The 18472-nt window shown below is 42.9% G+C and overlaps 1 protein-coding gene across 2 annotated transcripts in view; it reads left to right on the top strand.

Moving 5' to 3' along the window:
- The window catches only part of LOC126281408 (zinc finger SWIM domain-containing protein 8 homolog), a 463855-nt gene that overhangs the window by 297362 nt on the left and 148021 nt on the right, over window positions 1-18472 (top strand). For both annotated transcript variants that reach the window (XM_049980356.1, XM_049980349.1), the window contains exon 2: window positions 14610-14867. In XM_049980356.1, coding sequence (XP_049836313.1) covers window positions 14610-14867 — 258 coding nt within the window. The remainder of the gene's footprint in view (window positions 1-14609; window positions 14868-18472) is intronic.

Below are 18472 nucleotides of genomic sequence, written 5' to 3'. Positions count from 1 at the left end.
CTGAGCGGTTCTAAGCGCTTAAGTCTGGCACCGCGCGACCGCTACGGTCGCTGGTTCGAATCTTGCCTCGGGTATCGATGTGTGTGTGATGTCCTTAGGTTGGTTAAGTTTAAGTAGTTCTAAGTGCTAGGGGACTGATGACCTCAGATGTTTAGCCCCATAGTGCTCAGAGCCATTTGAACCATTTGAGAAATCCCTTCCGTTTTTGCCTCTGAAGCAAGTGTTCACAAACACACAAACGCCGTTCAACGTCTCTTGGTTTCGGCTCACACGGGACCCAAGTTCCTTCTTTCTGAATGATGCCCATAGCCTTGAGACGTTTTGAAATGGCTTGCTCTGTCACTCCCACTAATCGTGCCAATTCTTCTTGAGTTTGACGCGAGTCTTCCTTCACTCGGCAATGTCTCTAATTCTGCATCTCCGAAAACATTCTCGCTTCCACCACTATGCCGGTCTACGACGTTAAAATAACCGTTCTTGAAGCGTTGAAACCACTCACGACACGTTCTTTCTCTAACAGCACCCTTAGCATATGTACTTGAGAGAATTCCACGAGACTCAGCCGCTGTCTTCTTCATATTGAAGTAAAACAGCAACACTTGCCGCAAATGACGAGAATTAGGCTCATAAACTGACGTTTTCAATCAAGAACAACTTTATGATGCAGGCACAAATCGACTAGTTTGAATGAGGTTACAATGACCGAGGTCCAAGCTAAATGCGTGACGTCTGTGATCGGTTTCTTTCGACCGCAACTTACGGCTGTCGCCACCTATCGGCAAACGGCGGAAGCAAAGTTATACACCTTGTAATAAGAACGAAGACAATTACTGTAACACATTTAAAATATATTTTCGACTGAAAAATGCACACCCTGTGACGTATTTTTCGTGTCCGTCCTATAGATACGTCAGTTCAGTTGAGCATTCGATGCAATAAAAACCGTAGCCTGGCACAACATCGAGCGTTACGTGAGTCCTCGTATTATACAAAGCTGTGACTCACGAATTAACGACATTCATTCAACATCTTGAGTAGCAGCAAAGGGGTCCAGACGCACGATGGCGACCGGAGTATTGTCCCGCTGCTCTCGTGGCATACGCAGTCCTGGCCAACGTGTGCTATCTTACTTAGACTAAACAAATTGGTTCACCGTATTTATACCTCCATGGTTCACCGCGGTAATGCATCCTCGTGATGCCACTCTGACGTGTTCTTGCCCAGCTTCGACCGTTGGGAATATCTTTAGACTTTTGTGGTCATAGCCCTAATAGTATCCGGTGCTTTGATTGTGTCGAGACGTCGTCGTTTCATAAAAAATGGCACCTTACATTGTTTACGTTTTTACTAATCGACCATATCGTAATCAAAAATTAAAAGGAATCACATTTCACTCGTAAGTGATGCAGTTCAAATAATATTTTCTTTTGTATACATGAATTATGGTTCCGCTGTTTATTTTTATTCTTTCATGTTCTTCGTTGCCTTCCAAACCGCAAACGCTCCGACATCCGAATCACACTATATCAGCGGTCTCGCCCCCGCACAGCACACGGCTGCGTAACCGCGCTGTTTGCTGGTGCATCATCTCATGACCCAAATTCCTCCCACCGATAATGATTCATTGTTCACTTTTCCTCCCTCTCTCAGTTTGTTGTCATGCACAAGATATGATAGCGTGCTTTGCTCCCTTTCTTCTTGCCCACGTGTATGGGCTAGCAAAGAACACGTAGGTTAAGTGTTTTTTTAACGTGAACACGAAAGTGCTGTACACACGAGTTGAAAGCTGAAAATGTAACGAACAAGACATTGTACCAGTAAGCAAAGAAGCTTTTGTTTTGGAGTTCCAGCTTCATTTACTAGCTTTAAAAACACGGCAAAAGTGGCATTAAGTGGGTTGCGAAAGCATTCTTTTCATCGCATAACTTCCTTTTCTTCTTGGCTGTTCGAAATAAATTAACAGAAAAAAAGTTAGGTTAACTAAGCCAATGTTCCGTTTTACTAGACTAAAAGCACACTCAGTAAGAGAAAACGTTCTAAATTGCTTTTCTGGCACAGCATTATTCATGAAGCAGTATAATTTTTAGTATTTAGTATATTGCGTCCTCACGACTGAAGTAATGAACAGGAAGCAATCGTAAACAGGCGTTTGTTAATGTTTAGGTTTGTTTAAGATGGCGTCAGGCTCTGTTCACTCTCGTACAGCCCGAGTCTGTAGCGCCATCTCACTTCTCTTTTACCTCCATTGTGGTCTTGCTGTGTCACTCCCCCCTTGAAACTGACTTTGACTAACTTCAGATAGCTCATGCCAGCTTCTTCTTTCTCAAGAAAACAGTAAACAGCGGTGATTTCTGTGGACACTGGCAGCAACCCCCTTTCGGGGTAGATAAAATTGCGAGGCAACTAAAACATTTTCGTCCACCCACGACAACTTCGTATTGTTCGCAAACTGAACGTAAATCAGTGCAATATGAGTAGGTACCAACCTGAAGATTACGGCGTAAATTTCGAGATGCATTGTGGTTAGGGAATAGAAACGGTGACTGGCGCAGAAATTCTATATTTGTGTTTGTTTGAAAATATGTAAGAACAGTAAATTTGTTAAATTACGGACTTCTTTGTGCCATAGATTACTTATTAAGAGATTTACTGGCCAAATTGTCGAAAGTTGCTTTCTGGGCCCTATTTGTGTGATTTCATCTTTTGTTATGTTGTGGAAAATTACAGACAGTGGGGATTGCCTAGGACAAAAGGCGCCTCTGATCATTTGTGTCTTCCGTATATTTCTCTTCGAAGTGATTTAAACAGATGTAGCTCGTTGTGGTTAGAAATCATTGGTCCCGTTTAATATTTGCCACCCCTCTCGTAGTTAGCTTCTGTCACTTCGATTCGTGCAATTGAACGTTAAACACACTTCAGGCACGTTTAATTTATATTTTGCAAAACAAATTGCGAAGCAAAACGTTTCCTCAAATAAAGCAGTTCGGCTTCTACACAGACATCTACATCTACTTCCATACTCCGCCAGCCATCTGACGGTGTGTGGCGGAGGGTACGCTGAGTGCCTCTATCGGTTCTCCCTTCTATTCCAGTCTCGTATTGTTCGTGGAAAGGAGGATTGTCGGTATGCCTCTGTGTGGGCTCTAATCTCTCTGATTTTATCCTCATGGTCTCTTCGCGAGATACACGCGCTGCTCTCCGTTGGATCTTCTCTATCTCTTCTATCAACCCTATCTGGTACGGATCCCACACTGCTGAGCAGCATTCAAGCAGTGGGCGAACACGCGTACTGTAACCTACTTACTTTGTTTTCGGATTCCATTTCCTTAGGATTCTTCCAATGAATCTCAGTCTGGCATCTGCTTTACCGACGATCAACTTTATATGATCATTCCATTTTAAATCACTCCTAATGCGTACTTCCAGATAACTTATGGAATTAACTGCATCCAGTTGCTGACGTGCTATACAATAGACTGGCGGCTGTCAGTTTTCTGGCCGCCTGTCAGTGTTCTGACCACCGCCAATATTGCGACCGAGTTAACGTTGGTCGTCATAAGTACTGTAACTTTCTTGGTAGCCACTGTATAAAATTTAAACTCTTTGGTGGCGCGCAACCCTTCTTTTTATAAAACGTATTTCAACACAAATTGCCGCCCTGGGTAGCCGCGTGGTCTGGGCATTTTGCCACGGTTCGCGTGGCTCCCCCTCGTCGGAGGTTCTATTCCTCCCTCGGGCATGGGTGTGTGTGTTCTTGGCGTAAGTTGAAGTAGTGTATAAGCCTAGAGACCGATGGTCTCAGCAGTTTGGTCCCATAGGAACTTACCACCTCAACACAAATTGGCACACGGCCACTCCCACATCTGTCTCTTCGTCTTGTCGATCAGCAGTGTTTTCCGTTTCATTCTGCTAGATTTATTATTTATTGAAGGAGTGAAACTGACCTATTGGTGGTCAATATAGGAGAAGTGTTACACCAGAAAGGGTAGCAGCTAACGAAATTTCACCTGTGCGTATACAGCATTACAAGACGAATAAATACGTAAATTTGTACGTGATTTGGGGGTGTAGAGGATGCGAAATATTGTACACGGAGCTACGTCCTCTCGCAGCAACAGTGGCTCTAACCCGGCTGGGTATCGAGCCGAACCGAGCTTGGACGATAGATACGGGCACATCATTCCATGTTGCTACTATCCTATGCCAGAGATAATCGAACCTAGTGTCTGGCAAGCGGTAGCGCGCCAATTCCTCGGCGACTCACGAATGAGAAGCTTTGAGTGATTGAGACATCTGGAGCAAATGGTAGACAGGGCATCAGTCGGACGCCCTCTATATCGAGTTTGCTTAGGACAGCACGGCAACAAGCAGTCGTACGTTACCTTGTTAGAAGATAACGTCAAGGAGACCTCGAAGGTAGGGTCCAGCCAACGTCCACACCACATCAGAAATGTAACACGTTCTGTACAAATTACCAACTATTCGAACCAGGTATGACGATGATATCTACCCAAAGGCGCCCCGTGCCATCACGTTACGTACTGGGACCGAGCAGGGTAACGGAGTGGTTAGCGCGCTGGACTCTCATTTGGGACGATGACCGTTCAAACCTGCATCCGGCCATCCTGATGTAGGTTTTCCATGATTTCTGTAAATCGCTTAACGAAGATGCCGGGACAGATCCTTCGAAAGAGCGCGGCCGATTTCCTTTTTTATCCTACCATGATCCCAGTTTGTGATCCGTCTCGAATGACCTCACCGTCGACGAGACGTTAAACAATAATGTCTCCTTAGGTGTTGGGACCGTATGTTGCTGACAAAAGAAATCTGGAAATGCCCTTTCTCCGGAGCTTCCGCACACGAATGCGCCAACCCCGGAGGCATAGTCCGCAGAACTGGGTCTTTTCAGAAAAGCGAACGAGATGCCCGGCACTCCTGTCTCCATCGTTGTCTCTGGGCCCACCACTGTCTTCCCGTCTCTTTCTGCTGCCGCGTTAACGAAACCGCAACAATGGCCGACGTGCTGGCAGTCTGTGGTGTTAAAGATGTCACCGCAAGCTACGAGTGGACACCTTTTGTACTTGGAAAATAGCCGTTCGGTAACTTCAGATACGTGACCAAGTACTTGCTTCACGATGACGCATGGGCACTAATTGCGTGCGACCGCTGAGATCCTTCATGGCCTCGAGTACGACCTTCCTAAACTCATCGATTCCATGTTTGCATGACAGTCGTGGGATCCCTACCGACGGAGGGAGAAAAACTGCGCAACGGAAGATTGCAGTCTCGGTAGGCCACTATCCTACCGATGTCGAATTTGGACACCTGTCTGCTGGAGGGTGTACGTTTTTCCGCCTTGTCTGCGAGAAGATTGTGTTACGACTAGTACAATTAAATTCAAACGCTATTTTTGATTGAGAAATCTGCTGTGTGAACGTTTTCTGTATGGAAAATGTAGACGTTTCGTAGTTGCGCTTAAATAATGATAATTTCATATCTAGGCATGTAGTACACTTAACGCAGATTTGTCGTTTGTTGCATGGTGTTCACATTTTAATGGCCGGTAGAGTACTGTGTTAAGCTTGTATATGGACGAGTCTTCAGATGAAAAGGGAACGCCGCTGCTACCGTCCGTGGCCGCAGGCGAATCACTTCAGGTGCTGCTTAACGTCTATACTCCGCAAGACACTTTAACGTGTATGGTTGGGAACGGTACGTACCGTGGAGTATCTATCGAGAGCGACCTTAGGTGGAGTGACCACGTAAAACGAATAGTAGGAAAAACAGAATCCAGACTGGAATTCATAGGAAGAAACGTACGGAAATGTAACTCATCCACGAAGGAAGTGGTTTATAAAGCGCTTTTTCGATCGATTCTGGAGCATTGTCTCACCAGTATGGCATCTTTTACCAGAGAGAGAGAGAGAGTGAGAGAGAGAGAGAGAGAGAGAAGATTCAACGAAAAGCGACGCATTTCGTGGCGGGATTGTTTAGTCGACGCTATAATGTTAAGAGATACTCAGCGAACTCCATTGGCAGACGTTACAGGAGAGGCGTTGTGCATCACAGAGGTTTACTATTGAAATTTTGAGAGCGCGCGTTTCGGCAAGAGTCGGACAATATAGTAATACCTCCCACATGCATCTGTTGAAATGATACGACGAGAAATTTGAGAAATTAAGAGCTGATACAGTGTCTTAGCGACAATCATTCTTACCGCGCACATTCGCGGTTGGAAAGGGGGAGGGGGGGGGGGGAGAGACCAGTTAGTGTACCAGATGTACCCTCCGCCAACGCCCGCCCCCCTCCCCCCGATCCCTCATTCATGTTTCCCTGTTTCATTGACGAATGGTGTATGTGAAGAACGACATTCGGCATCCGTCATACCAGTCCTATTATTTTAGTTTGTCTCGTCCTGGTCGTTGCGGGAAGAAGTCATTTCTTGTTAGACTCCTTCTGGAGCGACCTCTCCGTGATATACAGCACCTCTGTATTAGCATCTGCCACTGGAGTTCGTCGAGGGTTTCTGTACCGCTCCTGAGCTTATTAAATGATCCCGCGACGAAACGCGCCGCTCGTTGGATCTCTCTCTCTAACACACACACACACACACACACACACACACACACACACACACTCTTAATCGAACATGGCGAGGTACGAAGCTGATGAGCATTTTTACTTAAGTTTACCCCAGTGAATCTGTCTTGCTTCTGTATTTCTCACAACTGTGTTTTTTTGTGATCATTCCAATTTAGATAGTTCGTGACGGTTAATTCTAGATATTGTACCTTCGATACTCCTTCGTAATCGAACAATAATGGAACTCTTCGCCTTTTTACACTCAATACGTTGTATTTACCTACACTATGGGTCAGCTACCGGTTTTGCACCAATCGTCCATAGTGTGCAGGTCTTCCTTCTTTTGGCCGCAACCTTCCCTACAGCATTGTCTGCGATTAGCCTCACGGAGACTTCAGCGTTATCCGCCAGAGCATTTATAATGCTCTATAACACTCTCTGGTCCACGGCGCCCTGAATTTCTTGGACGAACAGAGCGAGCTGAGTTATGCAAGATGTCTGCATACAGAAGCCTTGTTGATCTTTATAGAGATTTTCGTCTCCCAGATTCGTCATAATACGCCAGAACCAAATGCGCTCCATAATTATACGCTCGATTAACGCCAGAGATATAGTTCAATAATTATATGCATCTATCTGACGACCATCTGGAAAATGAGAATGACGCGCCTTTTTTTCCCCTCCAGCCGCTTGGTACCCTTCGTTATTCCAGCGACCTACAATAAACTGCTACTAGAAAGGTAGTAAGTCCTTTCGCGTAGTATCTGTAGAATATTACAGGTATTTCATCTCTTCCAGATGTCTTTCCACCGTTGTGAGATTTGTACTAAGATTAATTATCACACCTTTTAACCCTTGGATGTTCATCGCGGAGCACACGTTGTGATGAAATCAGTCCCTGTGTTTAACTATCACTGGACACGATGTTGTTCTGTAAAACATCAAGTTAATTCCAGAATTACGTTAATTTTAAATAAATCTTTGCTAAGGTGGAAAGATTTGTCACTTTGCTATGGGCCATTATTTTATGTGTATCGAAAGCAATCAGTACGCATTAATATAAACTGTCTTCGGCAGATGTTTATTGCTCATTTTGTATTGGTTGTGTTGGTCAATTGCGTAGCCCACTGATGGTGATACTTTTGTCAGGCATCGTACTTTCTTCTATCTCATACATCAGCTATTCCATACGTATGGGGGTTATAGACTCTGCAAGCACTAGAACAAAATTAGTGGTTATGTGAAACATCAACACTGCAAAACTGTGAATGGAGTCTTACCCCGTCAGTCCAAAATGTTTAAAGCCTGGATTAATTAAAAAATAAGTGAATTCTTGAACTTAGTCAATTTGAGGTAGAATCGTATTGATAACACATTCTCGTCACCTGTGATGATTTTTTTTTTTTTTTGGAGAAGAATTGTCCTCGTTTCGCATTTCAGTCAACAGGCTGCAGTCATTTTTGTTGTTTCTGTTCGGAACTCAAGGTGTCTGGGACAAACTTTGCACTTTTTTCTTCAAAGTATTCTGGAAGATCTGGTGAACACCTGATTTAGACATATCACTCAATTGCAATTTGTGACAGAACAACGTTGACACACAGCGACCGTACGTCCGGTACTTACCATTGCTGCTCGCACCTCACTAGTCGAATTCAGATCCATTGTTTACACTTGTGACTGCCACCGTAGTTACTGTACACTGACAACGCTTGCTTATACGCCGGAAATAAAATCAGTGTCGGAACTTTTTGTGTATTGCTCTAGGTGGGAAATGGAGACAGAGTATTCTGCATGAGATAGCCAACGGAGTTAATTGGTAGGTACACGTCATGTATAGGAAGGCCAACGGACCGTATAGGCCCTCACTGTTCATACGCAGGGTACGGAGAAGCTAGTTACGTGTAGTAAATGATGATCATGAAAAAAGTGTGCTAAGACCCGGAACTGCCGAAGGCATAAACCATGATCTTGTATCGTTAATTCTCCACAAGCTGTTACTTTCTCCACATACCATAGATCGTTCGCAAGTTCTCGCTCCAAGAGAGGACTACGCCAGATAAGAATTCTGCCAGTGGATTCTAAGATGGTCCATTGAAAATCTGCAAGTGACCTCTTGAATTTTAAAGGTTGTCTCATAAAGAACGCGACTTTTAGGTGCCTAATGTCTTAAAAATGTATTGATGAAGTTATTACTTACTGCAGTGAATGCTACTTGTAATATTCAAGGGACTTACGACAAAATAGAAGCAATGATCCATGAGGAGATTCTCCAGTTTGGACTTGAATGTGCAAGGTTTACGGTTTACTGCTAAGACCTTTTTAATTCTAGGGGTAGCTTATTGAAAATGGATGCAGCTGACAGAGTGCTGCACTTTTTTCTGCACAAGAGTAGAGGAGATGCCATTCAATTGCAGGTCGAATTCTGTTTGGTATTAACTGGGTAATAGCTACTCATTCGTGGGAATAAACTCATTTTGCTACACAACATACGACATAAAATAGAATAAATGTTGAGAGACCATTGTCGGAATTTCCAGGCTCCTGAACAGAGATCGATAGGCTGGCTATGTTATTGCTCGAATTGCCCGTTTCTGAACGGAAGTGAATGGGAAGGGTTAAACTATAATGCTATCAAAGTAAGCATGTTAGCCTAATTTCCGGTTTTCGTGTTAAACCCTCACGTATTGCAGATATTGTTCTAGTGGTAAATATAGGAACATTCAATTTTTGATTAAGAGCCTGAAGATAGGCTTTGCCTGACAGTTTACTATCTATCTGAACACGTAAACTTTTCAGGCATACTGATCAGTCACTTACAGTTGAATTGTGTATTTGGAACTGAAAAAAACCGAGTCTTACTATGTTTCGACATAAATTTATTTTTTACAAGTCATGAACTTAAGTTCTGAACTGTCGTATTTGATGCTTTACCTCTATAAAGCGAAACGCGTCTGGTGAAAAACACACACATTTTTTTAGTTGCGACGACAGAACGAAAATACCCTCAAGAACATTAGAATTACCTGTCATATTAGAGAGTTATGTAAGAAACAGTAGTGGTCCCAGTACTGTGCCCCGAGGAATCACCTCCTCCCCCCCCCCTCCCCCCCCCCCCAACCGTGCCTGTCAAACGCCATCTCAAAGCCATTCTCTTTGCTTTGATGAATGGCCTTTTGCTGTCTGTTCTGAAAGTATGTGAGCTACTCTTCTTAGTCTACAATGGCCCACCCAACCTCTGCATTAATATTTTGTCATCCACATAATCAAATGCCTTTGTTATATCAAAGATGATGCCCAACGTTCCCATCCTCTTATTTAATCCTTCCAGTGATTCACGGAAAAAAGAAAATATAACATTTTCAGTTATTGAGTTTCTTCTGAAAGCAAACTGTACGTTTGACAACAAATGATGTAAATTGAAATGCTCAGTTACCCTTATAGGAGTCTAACAGACTTTTCAGGAACTTTTGCAAATTCCGATGAAATAGAAATACATCTAAAATTGTCTGTATTATATCTTTGTCTTTCCTTAGAATTCGCTTCTACTATTGAGTACTTTAATCGTTCAGGAAACTGACCATTCCATATGGCTAAACACTGGACTGACATCAGCGCACAGTGCTTTAATTCCTGCTAGATATTCCATCAGATTGGTGAGAGTCCTTAAACTTCGGGGATTTTAATTGTTGACTTGGCTTCATTTCTTGTCAGTTGGATTGTAGGAGCCCAAGAGCGCAGATTTTCTTTCAGATTTCGTTGCATTATAGGATCATGTTGTTTCTGGGAATATCCAGTTGTTGTAAACGTCGGCGAATAGAATCCGTTGGAATTACATCAACATTATCACTTACGATGGCGAGGTTTTCCGCAGAACACTAACAGGAGAACGCCCCGAAGGTTTAATGTCCACACTCCACCAGTTTTCTCAAATTTAACAATCACTCTCATCTCAGTCGAGTTCTTTTGTGCATTACGTTGAACAAACATTCCACGGAGATAAGGAACAGTTTCTGGACAACATTCACCACATTCTTAATAAGTTTTCACGAAAACTACGCGCCATACCGCTGTGAAACGCTCAAAGCTGTCAACTTACTAGAACAGAAATGATGGACGTTTCAAAAGTTGCGTACAATATACGACACCATTTGTTTACGGATGAAACAGGATTTACAGGGTAGGGTAACAAATTACCACAGCAACCATGGGCAGGCACATAACATCGGGCAATCGTGGATGCAAGTCACCACCTGACTCTTTTCCTTAAAGGAGAGCCCCTATTGTCTGTTTTTGTAACTATTCCTGTGTTCCCTCTAAGTGTGTTTTATTTCCCTAACGTGTGTGGTTTTCCTCTCTCCGTCTGGAGCATTGATGCGTTTGTATACTGCCTCTCTCTGCCGAAGCCGGTTGGGCCACCTTGTGGTCCGTCGTCGGTGCTTCTGGTTTTCCAGACTGGAAATGAGCCGATTCTCAGACGGCCGCGATGTTTTGTGGAACCGTCGGGCAGTCTGTTTTGTGCCATCCCTTATCGTGGGGATCCCTGTTGACTCGTGCAAAGCCCTGATCTGGTAGGCACGCGGAAAGTGCACGGCGAGTCGCAGAGCTCTCCCTTGCACCCCGTAGAGCCGACGTATCTGTGTGTCGGCTGCTTTCCCTCACACTGCAGACGCGTATTCTAGCACAGGTCAGATCAGTGCCAGATGTAGCGTAATTCCGCAGTGTGGTGGAAGCGTTGATTGAGGATTTAGTAGGGGATGTAGCCCTTCAAACGTGCATGCGCTTTCCCCCGGACTTCACGGATGTGCGGTTTCCAGGTGATGTGTGCCTATCGAGAGTTACTCTAGATATTTAGCCGTGCGAGACCATGGGATGGGGCCTCCCATGATTGGCAGCGGCTGAAGGTCCATGGGCACTGTACGTCGCGTTATTATGATGGCCTGCCTTTTAGTGGCATTGAACTTACGGCGCCCTTTCGTAGCCCAAGTCTCCAGGACATCGTATGCCTCCTTAAGTGGCGGAGAACGCGCGTAGAGTGAGGTGTCGTCCGCATATACAGTGTGTTACAAAAAGGTACGGCCAAACTTTCATGAAACATTCCTCACACACAAAGAAAGAAAATATGTTATGTGGACATGTGTCCGGAAACGCTTACTTTCCATGTTAGAGCACATTTTATTACTTCTCTTCAAATCACATTAATCATGGAATGGAAACACACAGCAACAGAACGTACCAGCGTGACTTCAAACACTTTGTTACAGGAAATGTTCAAAACGTCCTCCGTTAGCGAGGATCCATGCATCCACCCTCCGTCGCATGGAATCCCTGTTGCGCTGATGCAGCCCTGGAGAATGGCGTATTGTATCACAGCCGTCCACAATACGAGTACGAAGAGCCTCTACATTTGGTACCGGGGTTGCGTACACAAGAGTTTTCAAATGCCCCCATAAATGAAAGTCAAGAGGGTTGAGGTCAGGAGAGCGTGGAGGCCATGGAATTGGTCCGCCCCTACCAATCCATCGGTCACCGAATATGTTGTTGAGAAACGTACGAACACTTCGACTGAAATGTGCAGGAGCTCCATCGTGCATGAACCACATGTTGTGTCGTACTTGTAAAGGCACATGTTCTAGCAGCACAGGTAGAGTATCGCGTATGAAATCATGATAACGTGCTCCATTGAGCGGGGCCCAAACTAAAATGAGCTCTAACATGGAAATTAAGCGTTTCCGGACACATGTCCACATAACATCTTTTCTTTGTGTGTGAGGAATGTTTCCTGAGAGTTTCGCCGTACCTTTTTGTAACATCCTGTAATGCAAGGGATACCATGTCCAGTTCGCTTCAGTATCAATGTGTGGGAGAAAATGCGGGTGACAGACTAGTAGTGCCATACACTTTACCGGGCAAATTAACAGGTGCTGTTCATCACCAGTTTCTGCTCGAGAAATTATTCTCGTAGTTAGAGAATGCTACCCTTCCAAAAAGACAATGGACGTAAGTTAATGCCTGACGGCCTTTAAATTCCTTAAAGTCATTTCTGTATTCCTCACCCACCGACAACGTATACACTTTATAGGAACATGTGCGATTGCATGTTACCAAATCCGACGGCGCCAACTGTCTCCGCACGAGTTCGTAATTCTTTGGAGAGAGGGCTGAAGGATGCATAATAACGAATGGTAGCCTTCTGTAGTGTCAACAGACATATGGTTGTCCTAGGACACGCAGCTAGTGTTTCTTTCTGGATATTTGTTGAAGGACTTTCCTTGCCAGTACTATCTCATCTAACAGTAAAAACTTTCATCAAACCAATTTGGATGAAATAACTGACTGTATAGCCGAAAAATCGAAGTAGTAATACAACGTCTCAGAAATTCTTACATACGATAGGTACCAGAACGTAAACAACATTGTCGTGGAGCAACTGTCAAATTCACGCGGAAAATTTAAGCAGAGAGATTAACATGTTGAGAAAGCGAAAGAAACTAAAATTTGAGCTACTACTGTAGATATCTTCATTCTGGGTTGTAAAAGTTTTTACCTTCCAAAAAAGCACGCAGATCAAATTTCAGCAGACGACATGCAGCTTACGGCTGAACCCCTGCGACTCGTGCAACCTGCAGCACGTCTCCGCCAAGAACGTGGCGCCGTACCGTAAGACGTTGAAACCAAAATCCGGTGTAACATTAGTGAATCGGTACAGAATATGTGGTTCTTCGTCATTGTACCTTGTATATTCCTATGAAAGAGAGAGAATTTTGAAATCTGTTTCACTGCTGATACTTCCGACATTTCTGCTGAAGTTGTTTGGTTTACTTGGTAACCAACTGAAGTGCTGAATAAATTAACTGACGCAGAAGGAAACGTAGAAAAACAGCACTTGCGATGATCATATAGGAATCAGCTGAAAAAAAGCTTTAAATTCTTTGTAAGAACCTGTATGTGGAAAACGTAATGGATGCTGTTGGTACTACAGTCTCAATTTTTTTAAACGTTTTGAAGCAGAATCTGGCACTGTATAGACGCAGCTGCAGAATTTTTTGTACAGTTTAGTGACCATCATTACATTCGGAAATGGAGAGATAATATGAACTAGAATTCCTTAGAGTTCACGAAGAAAGAGAAAGATCCATTGTAGGACAAAGAGGCAATGCCTCCCAATCATGCTTACCTGTATTTTGAAACGGGATTTGATTAAAATAAGGTACATGGCAGAGCATAATAGAGGAGCTGAAAAAACTTACCTTACAGAAGTTTATGCAAACTTTCCCACGAGAGTTTCAAAGACCAGTTCTACATGATGTATCTAGGTATATACTACGACCTCCTTTGTATCAATACCATAGGAATTACTTGAAGAATATAAGAATAATTACAGCTTGCACATAGGTGTTCAGTCAATCATCCCTCTCATACTAGATATATGAATGGAACGGAAAAAGGCCCTAATCACTACTACATTGGCAGGCATCCTCTGTCATGAACTTCACAGGGGTTTGCAGAGTATAGATGTCGACATTAGAATTCAAAACATTTGTTTATCATTGCTATGGCATGTGCACAACTGTTGTTTTATATATATGGCCGTCTGGCAACTCAACTGTATCACAGTTGACACTAGTTTATAACCAGTGAAATACTTGCTGGTGGTGGTCTTTCTTGTCAGTCACAAATAACTACTAAAGGTCAATTTCTCCCTTCCTCCCCATCCCAACCCAAAATATGTTATATATACATAATTTCAGGCACTTAACTCCTCTAAGAATTCATCTTAAACTTTTTTGGTTAAGCTGTCTGTTATTTTCCTTCTTGAGTACCATCTATACAGCAGATAGGTATATTAATTCCTTATGTAATGACAATTGCTTTTCAACATTCTAAGTGTAATAACATTTGAGAAAGTGTGACAAAAATAGATCATATCAAACTTTGTACGGAAAATCATGTGCTCACCGATGCTCTGAGCCAATGACTTTGCGGATATATAAAGAACACTTTTGATGATATGTGATTGTCGTTTTCAGATGCTACTGGATTCCAAGTGCCGCCGTTAGCTGAACTGTCGGCGAGATGTGTCGCAGCACACATACCTTTCGAGCTGGTGGAGCACGTTTTCCCGCCAGTACCCGAACAGCTGCAACTCCGCATTGCCTTCTGGAGCTTCCCCGACAATGAGGAGGACATCCGGCTGTATTCTTGCTTAGCAAATGGCAGCGCCGACGAGTTCCAACGTGGCGAGAACCTGTTCAAGAATCGTGCAGTTAAGGAACCCCTACAGATAGGTTGGTCAGCATCAGTTAGCAAAAGTTGTTAAGTGCAATTTGTGTTTCTTGTGTGGCTACTGATTTATGAAAAAAGGCAGAGCTTTGCAGTGATTTATATATTGCTTAGAAATTTTATGTTCCCACTTTCTAAATACCACATAAGTTGTATGAAGTAAGGTACGAGGGTCATTCAATAATAAAAGAGACAAATTGGTCTGGGGAAAAAAATGTTAGTAGGGCAAGTTTGGTAAGTTTATGGCTTCCTTTTTTGTGCTTCTAACCCAATTGTTATATTTTTCGTGATAGGACCTAATGTTTTTCGCTGTGTTATTCTTTCTTTCTGTTCCAAATCTTCTGATGTCCTCATCCAAACCCCTAAGGAATCTGCAGCAGCTGGGCAAACACTGGAATAAGTTGGCATCACTGTCATGAGCCCTGACCAGCTGATGTATCAACTTTGCTGTGTTTATAACCTCAAAAATACATTTCAAGATGGCGAGTCCACTTGAAACGTCCACATTAGTTGAACAACATTCTGTTATTCGTTTTTTACTCGCTGAAGGCGAAAAACCAGTGAATATATACTGTAGAATGTCTGAAGTTCACGGTGAGGATCGTATGAACAGTGCACATTTTTACAAGTGGGTAGTGCAGTTCAAAAATGGTCGCGACGCGGTGACTGACGAACACCGTTCTGACCGACCAGTTGCATTTTCAACTGCCTCACTTGAAAGTCGAATTGATGACATCATTCGTGCCGACCGCCGTGTGACTGTTAGTACTGGTACAGTCCATGACATTATCTGTAACAAGCTGAGAAATATTGCAAAACATTTACAAGATAGGTTCCAAAGGAGTTGACGCGGCTACACAATGAAAAAAGGCCGAAAGCGTGCACAGAGCTAAAGGGGCGTTATGAAAGAGAAGGTGAGCACTTCCTCAACAAAATTTTAACTTGTGATGAAACTTGGGTTCACTATTAAGAGCCAGAATCAAAAAGACAAAGCATGGAGTGGAAGCACACCAACGCACCTGTCAAGAAAAAATTCAAAACCCAAGATCAGCAGGAAAAGTCACGTTGACGCTGTTTCGGAAAGGTGAAGGTCCAGTTTTCCGTGAATATCTCGTAGAGCAGCGTACAGTGAACAGCCAGTAGTACTTTATATGCTTTTAAACCAAGTGAAGACAGCCTTGAGAGAGAGAGATGTGGATCCCAAAGGAGAGGTGTGATTCTCCAACAAGACAACGCACGTCCTCATATTGCTCAGCTAACCTGTTAATCCATCGACACAGTGGCCTGGGAAGTACTGCCTCATCCCCCTTACAGTCCTGATGTAGCATCTATAATCCGTTCATCATAAGAACAAAACTATGTAAACATTGCACTATGTATGTATTCTTCCGCGTTTGCTGGAACCTCATTGGATTTCCGTTTCGCGTGGGAGTGCAGCCAAGCTGTCTCGAGTACTATCAAGTAAGACAATAAGGGTATGTTTCGTGCTGTGCTTGACGCCCTCATCGACTTAGCGATAATACGGGACAACAGCCTTATCGGCGCATTTCACTTGGACAGCACTGGCCCGTCAGCTGGTACAACTAGCCTGCAGTGACGTGGCCACTCGTAAAAAGAGACGAGCAGAGGAGCAATAGAGCTTCGAATGTCATTTAATAACATACTGCAAATCTCCCACAATACGCTCCGTAGACGACTAGACGAAAACCGCAACACGTTATCGTGTTTAGCTAACGTACTATTGTAATTAAGAAAAAGAATGATAAAAATTCCTGACTCAGCCACAGGGCAATTTTTCTGCATAAGCTGTGTGTTACGTAAGACAGTATTGAAGGATTTCACCGTATAGTTAAATATTGAAGCCGCCGAAGGTATTACTTAGTCAGCCGTCTCGTAATTCTTAGCGCCTCCCTTAACCGAATACGAGAAATACATTTCAGCCTATCAACAACAGAATCCACGAAGCCAAACAAGCGCAACATTTTCTCTTCTTTTATGACGAGCCGTTCTATAACCCGCCAGCGTTCGGCAGTGACGTGTGAAAAAGCTGCGTTAATTCTCTTACGTCTGGCAGTTTAACAGTCTTGTTACTTCTCTGGCCAAATCCCGCACTTGGCTCCAGATCAGTTCTGTTGGGTTCATATTGTAATGGTATAGTATCAAATGTAAAAAATGTAGCATTTGTATGATGTGCTCGATGCTGTGAAAATGGCTTCATGTTTCTATGATACTTATTTACCTTTGTGGTATAAAACGATGGACATAGTTCAAATAAAGAGGATTTTGTTTTTCATTTTTGCCTTAAAATTAAATTATTTTTTCGTAATTTAAATAACTTTTATGAACAGTCTTTTATAAAACATCGATAATTAAGAATTTTAATTTGAATTGGAAACACGAATGTCGGGTCCAATATGTAATTAGAACAAGAAGACGTGTGTTAATCATAAAAATGATGAGTTTTATGATTACGAGATTTAGGTATTTAAAATTGAACGAGAGAAAGGAATGATGCTGGGGGATTGGAACCAATGCACGAACAACCACAATTGGTTCAAATGCCATTACGCTACCGACTGTTCATGTTCAATGTGTAATTATCAACTGTAGTATATACAACGCTGGAAAAACTTCAAAGCCGATTATCACCGGAAATTTATGTAAAACGTTAAGAACAGCCTGTTTCTCGGCACTTTTTAACCGTGTTCCAGTCGCGTGTTTCACTATGGAACAGAAAGCAGCCTCAGCCATTTTCATACTGCGCGTTAAAAATCGACAATGAGAGCACAACGCAACAGAGGCTGTGACTGTACACGATTTTTGAATTAAAAACTACCTAGCTAAAGTGTGATCAAGGAAAACTTTGATGGTTGTCAATACATTTGAATATTTTTAAGTTTCACTTAGAATAACTTTGTAATAAGATATCTAATACATCAGTAGGACCTACTTCAAAGAGCGTAACAACACCAGTGTAGGTGTGCTAAGCCTTCTGACCAGTCATCGCATTTGCATTTGTTTACATCAATTTTATTCTTATGATGAATTGACTGTAGTGATTTCCATTTGTTTGGTGCACTGGAGAAGGCCTTACGTAGGAAGAGGTTCCAGGAACCCGAGGAAGTGGAAAAGTTAGTGCGAAATTGGTTCAAACATCAAGATAAAGAGTTCTGTGCAGCCGGAATTAAAAAGTGCATAAATGTTCAAGGGGATTATGTTGAAAAGTAGAAAAAGTATTGTTTTGTCAAAATAAATGCTTTTTCTCCAGACCAATTTGTCTGTCTAATTATTGAATGACCCTCGTATTTTCCAAAGTGTCCCAACAAGGAACCCCCCCGAGTGTGAGGTCGCAAGTTCAGTCTTTAGTAAGGCTCATCCGAAAGTGTTGTGTTAATGATTGTGACAGAAAAAAATATTAGCTGCTAGTGACTCACCATGTGCATCAGGAGGGCAGCAGAAAATGAGTGTCCTGGGAGGTGCAGAGATAACCTTCTATGGGATGTAAGTATTACGCTTCTTAAAATGAACATCGTTGACATTCAAGAAATGTTCGAAACAAACTATTAACTGCCACCATGAACACTGAATGACGAACGGTGTGCTAGAGTCA

Source organism: Schistocerca gregaria, chromosome 1 (assembly GCF_023897955.1).
Source record: "Schistocerca gregaria isolate iqSchGreg1 chromosome 1, iqSchGreg1.2, whole genome shotgun sequence".
NCBI lineage: Eukaryota > Metazoa > Arthropoda > Insecta > Orthoptera > Acrididae > Schistocerca > Schistocerca gregaria.
Note: the sequence above shows the minus strand (reverse complement) of the source record. Positions and strands in the feature narration are given on the sequence as shown.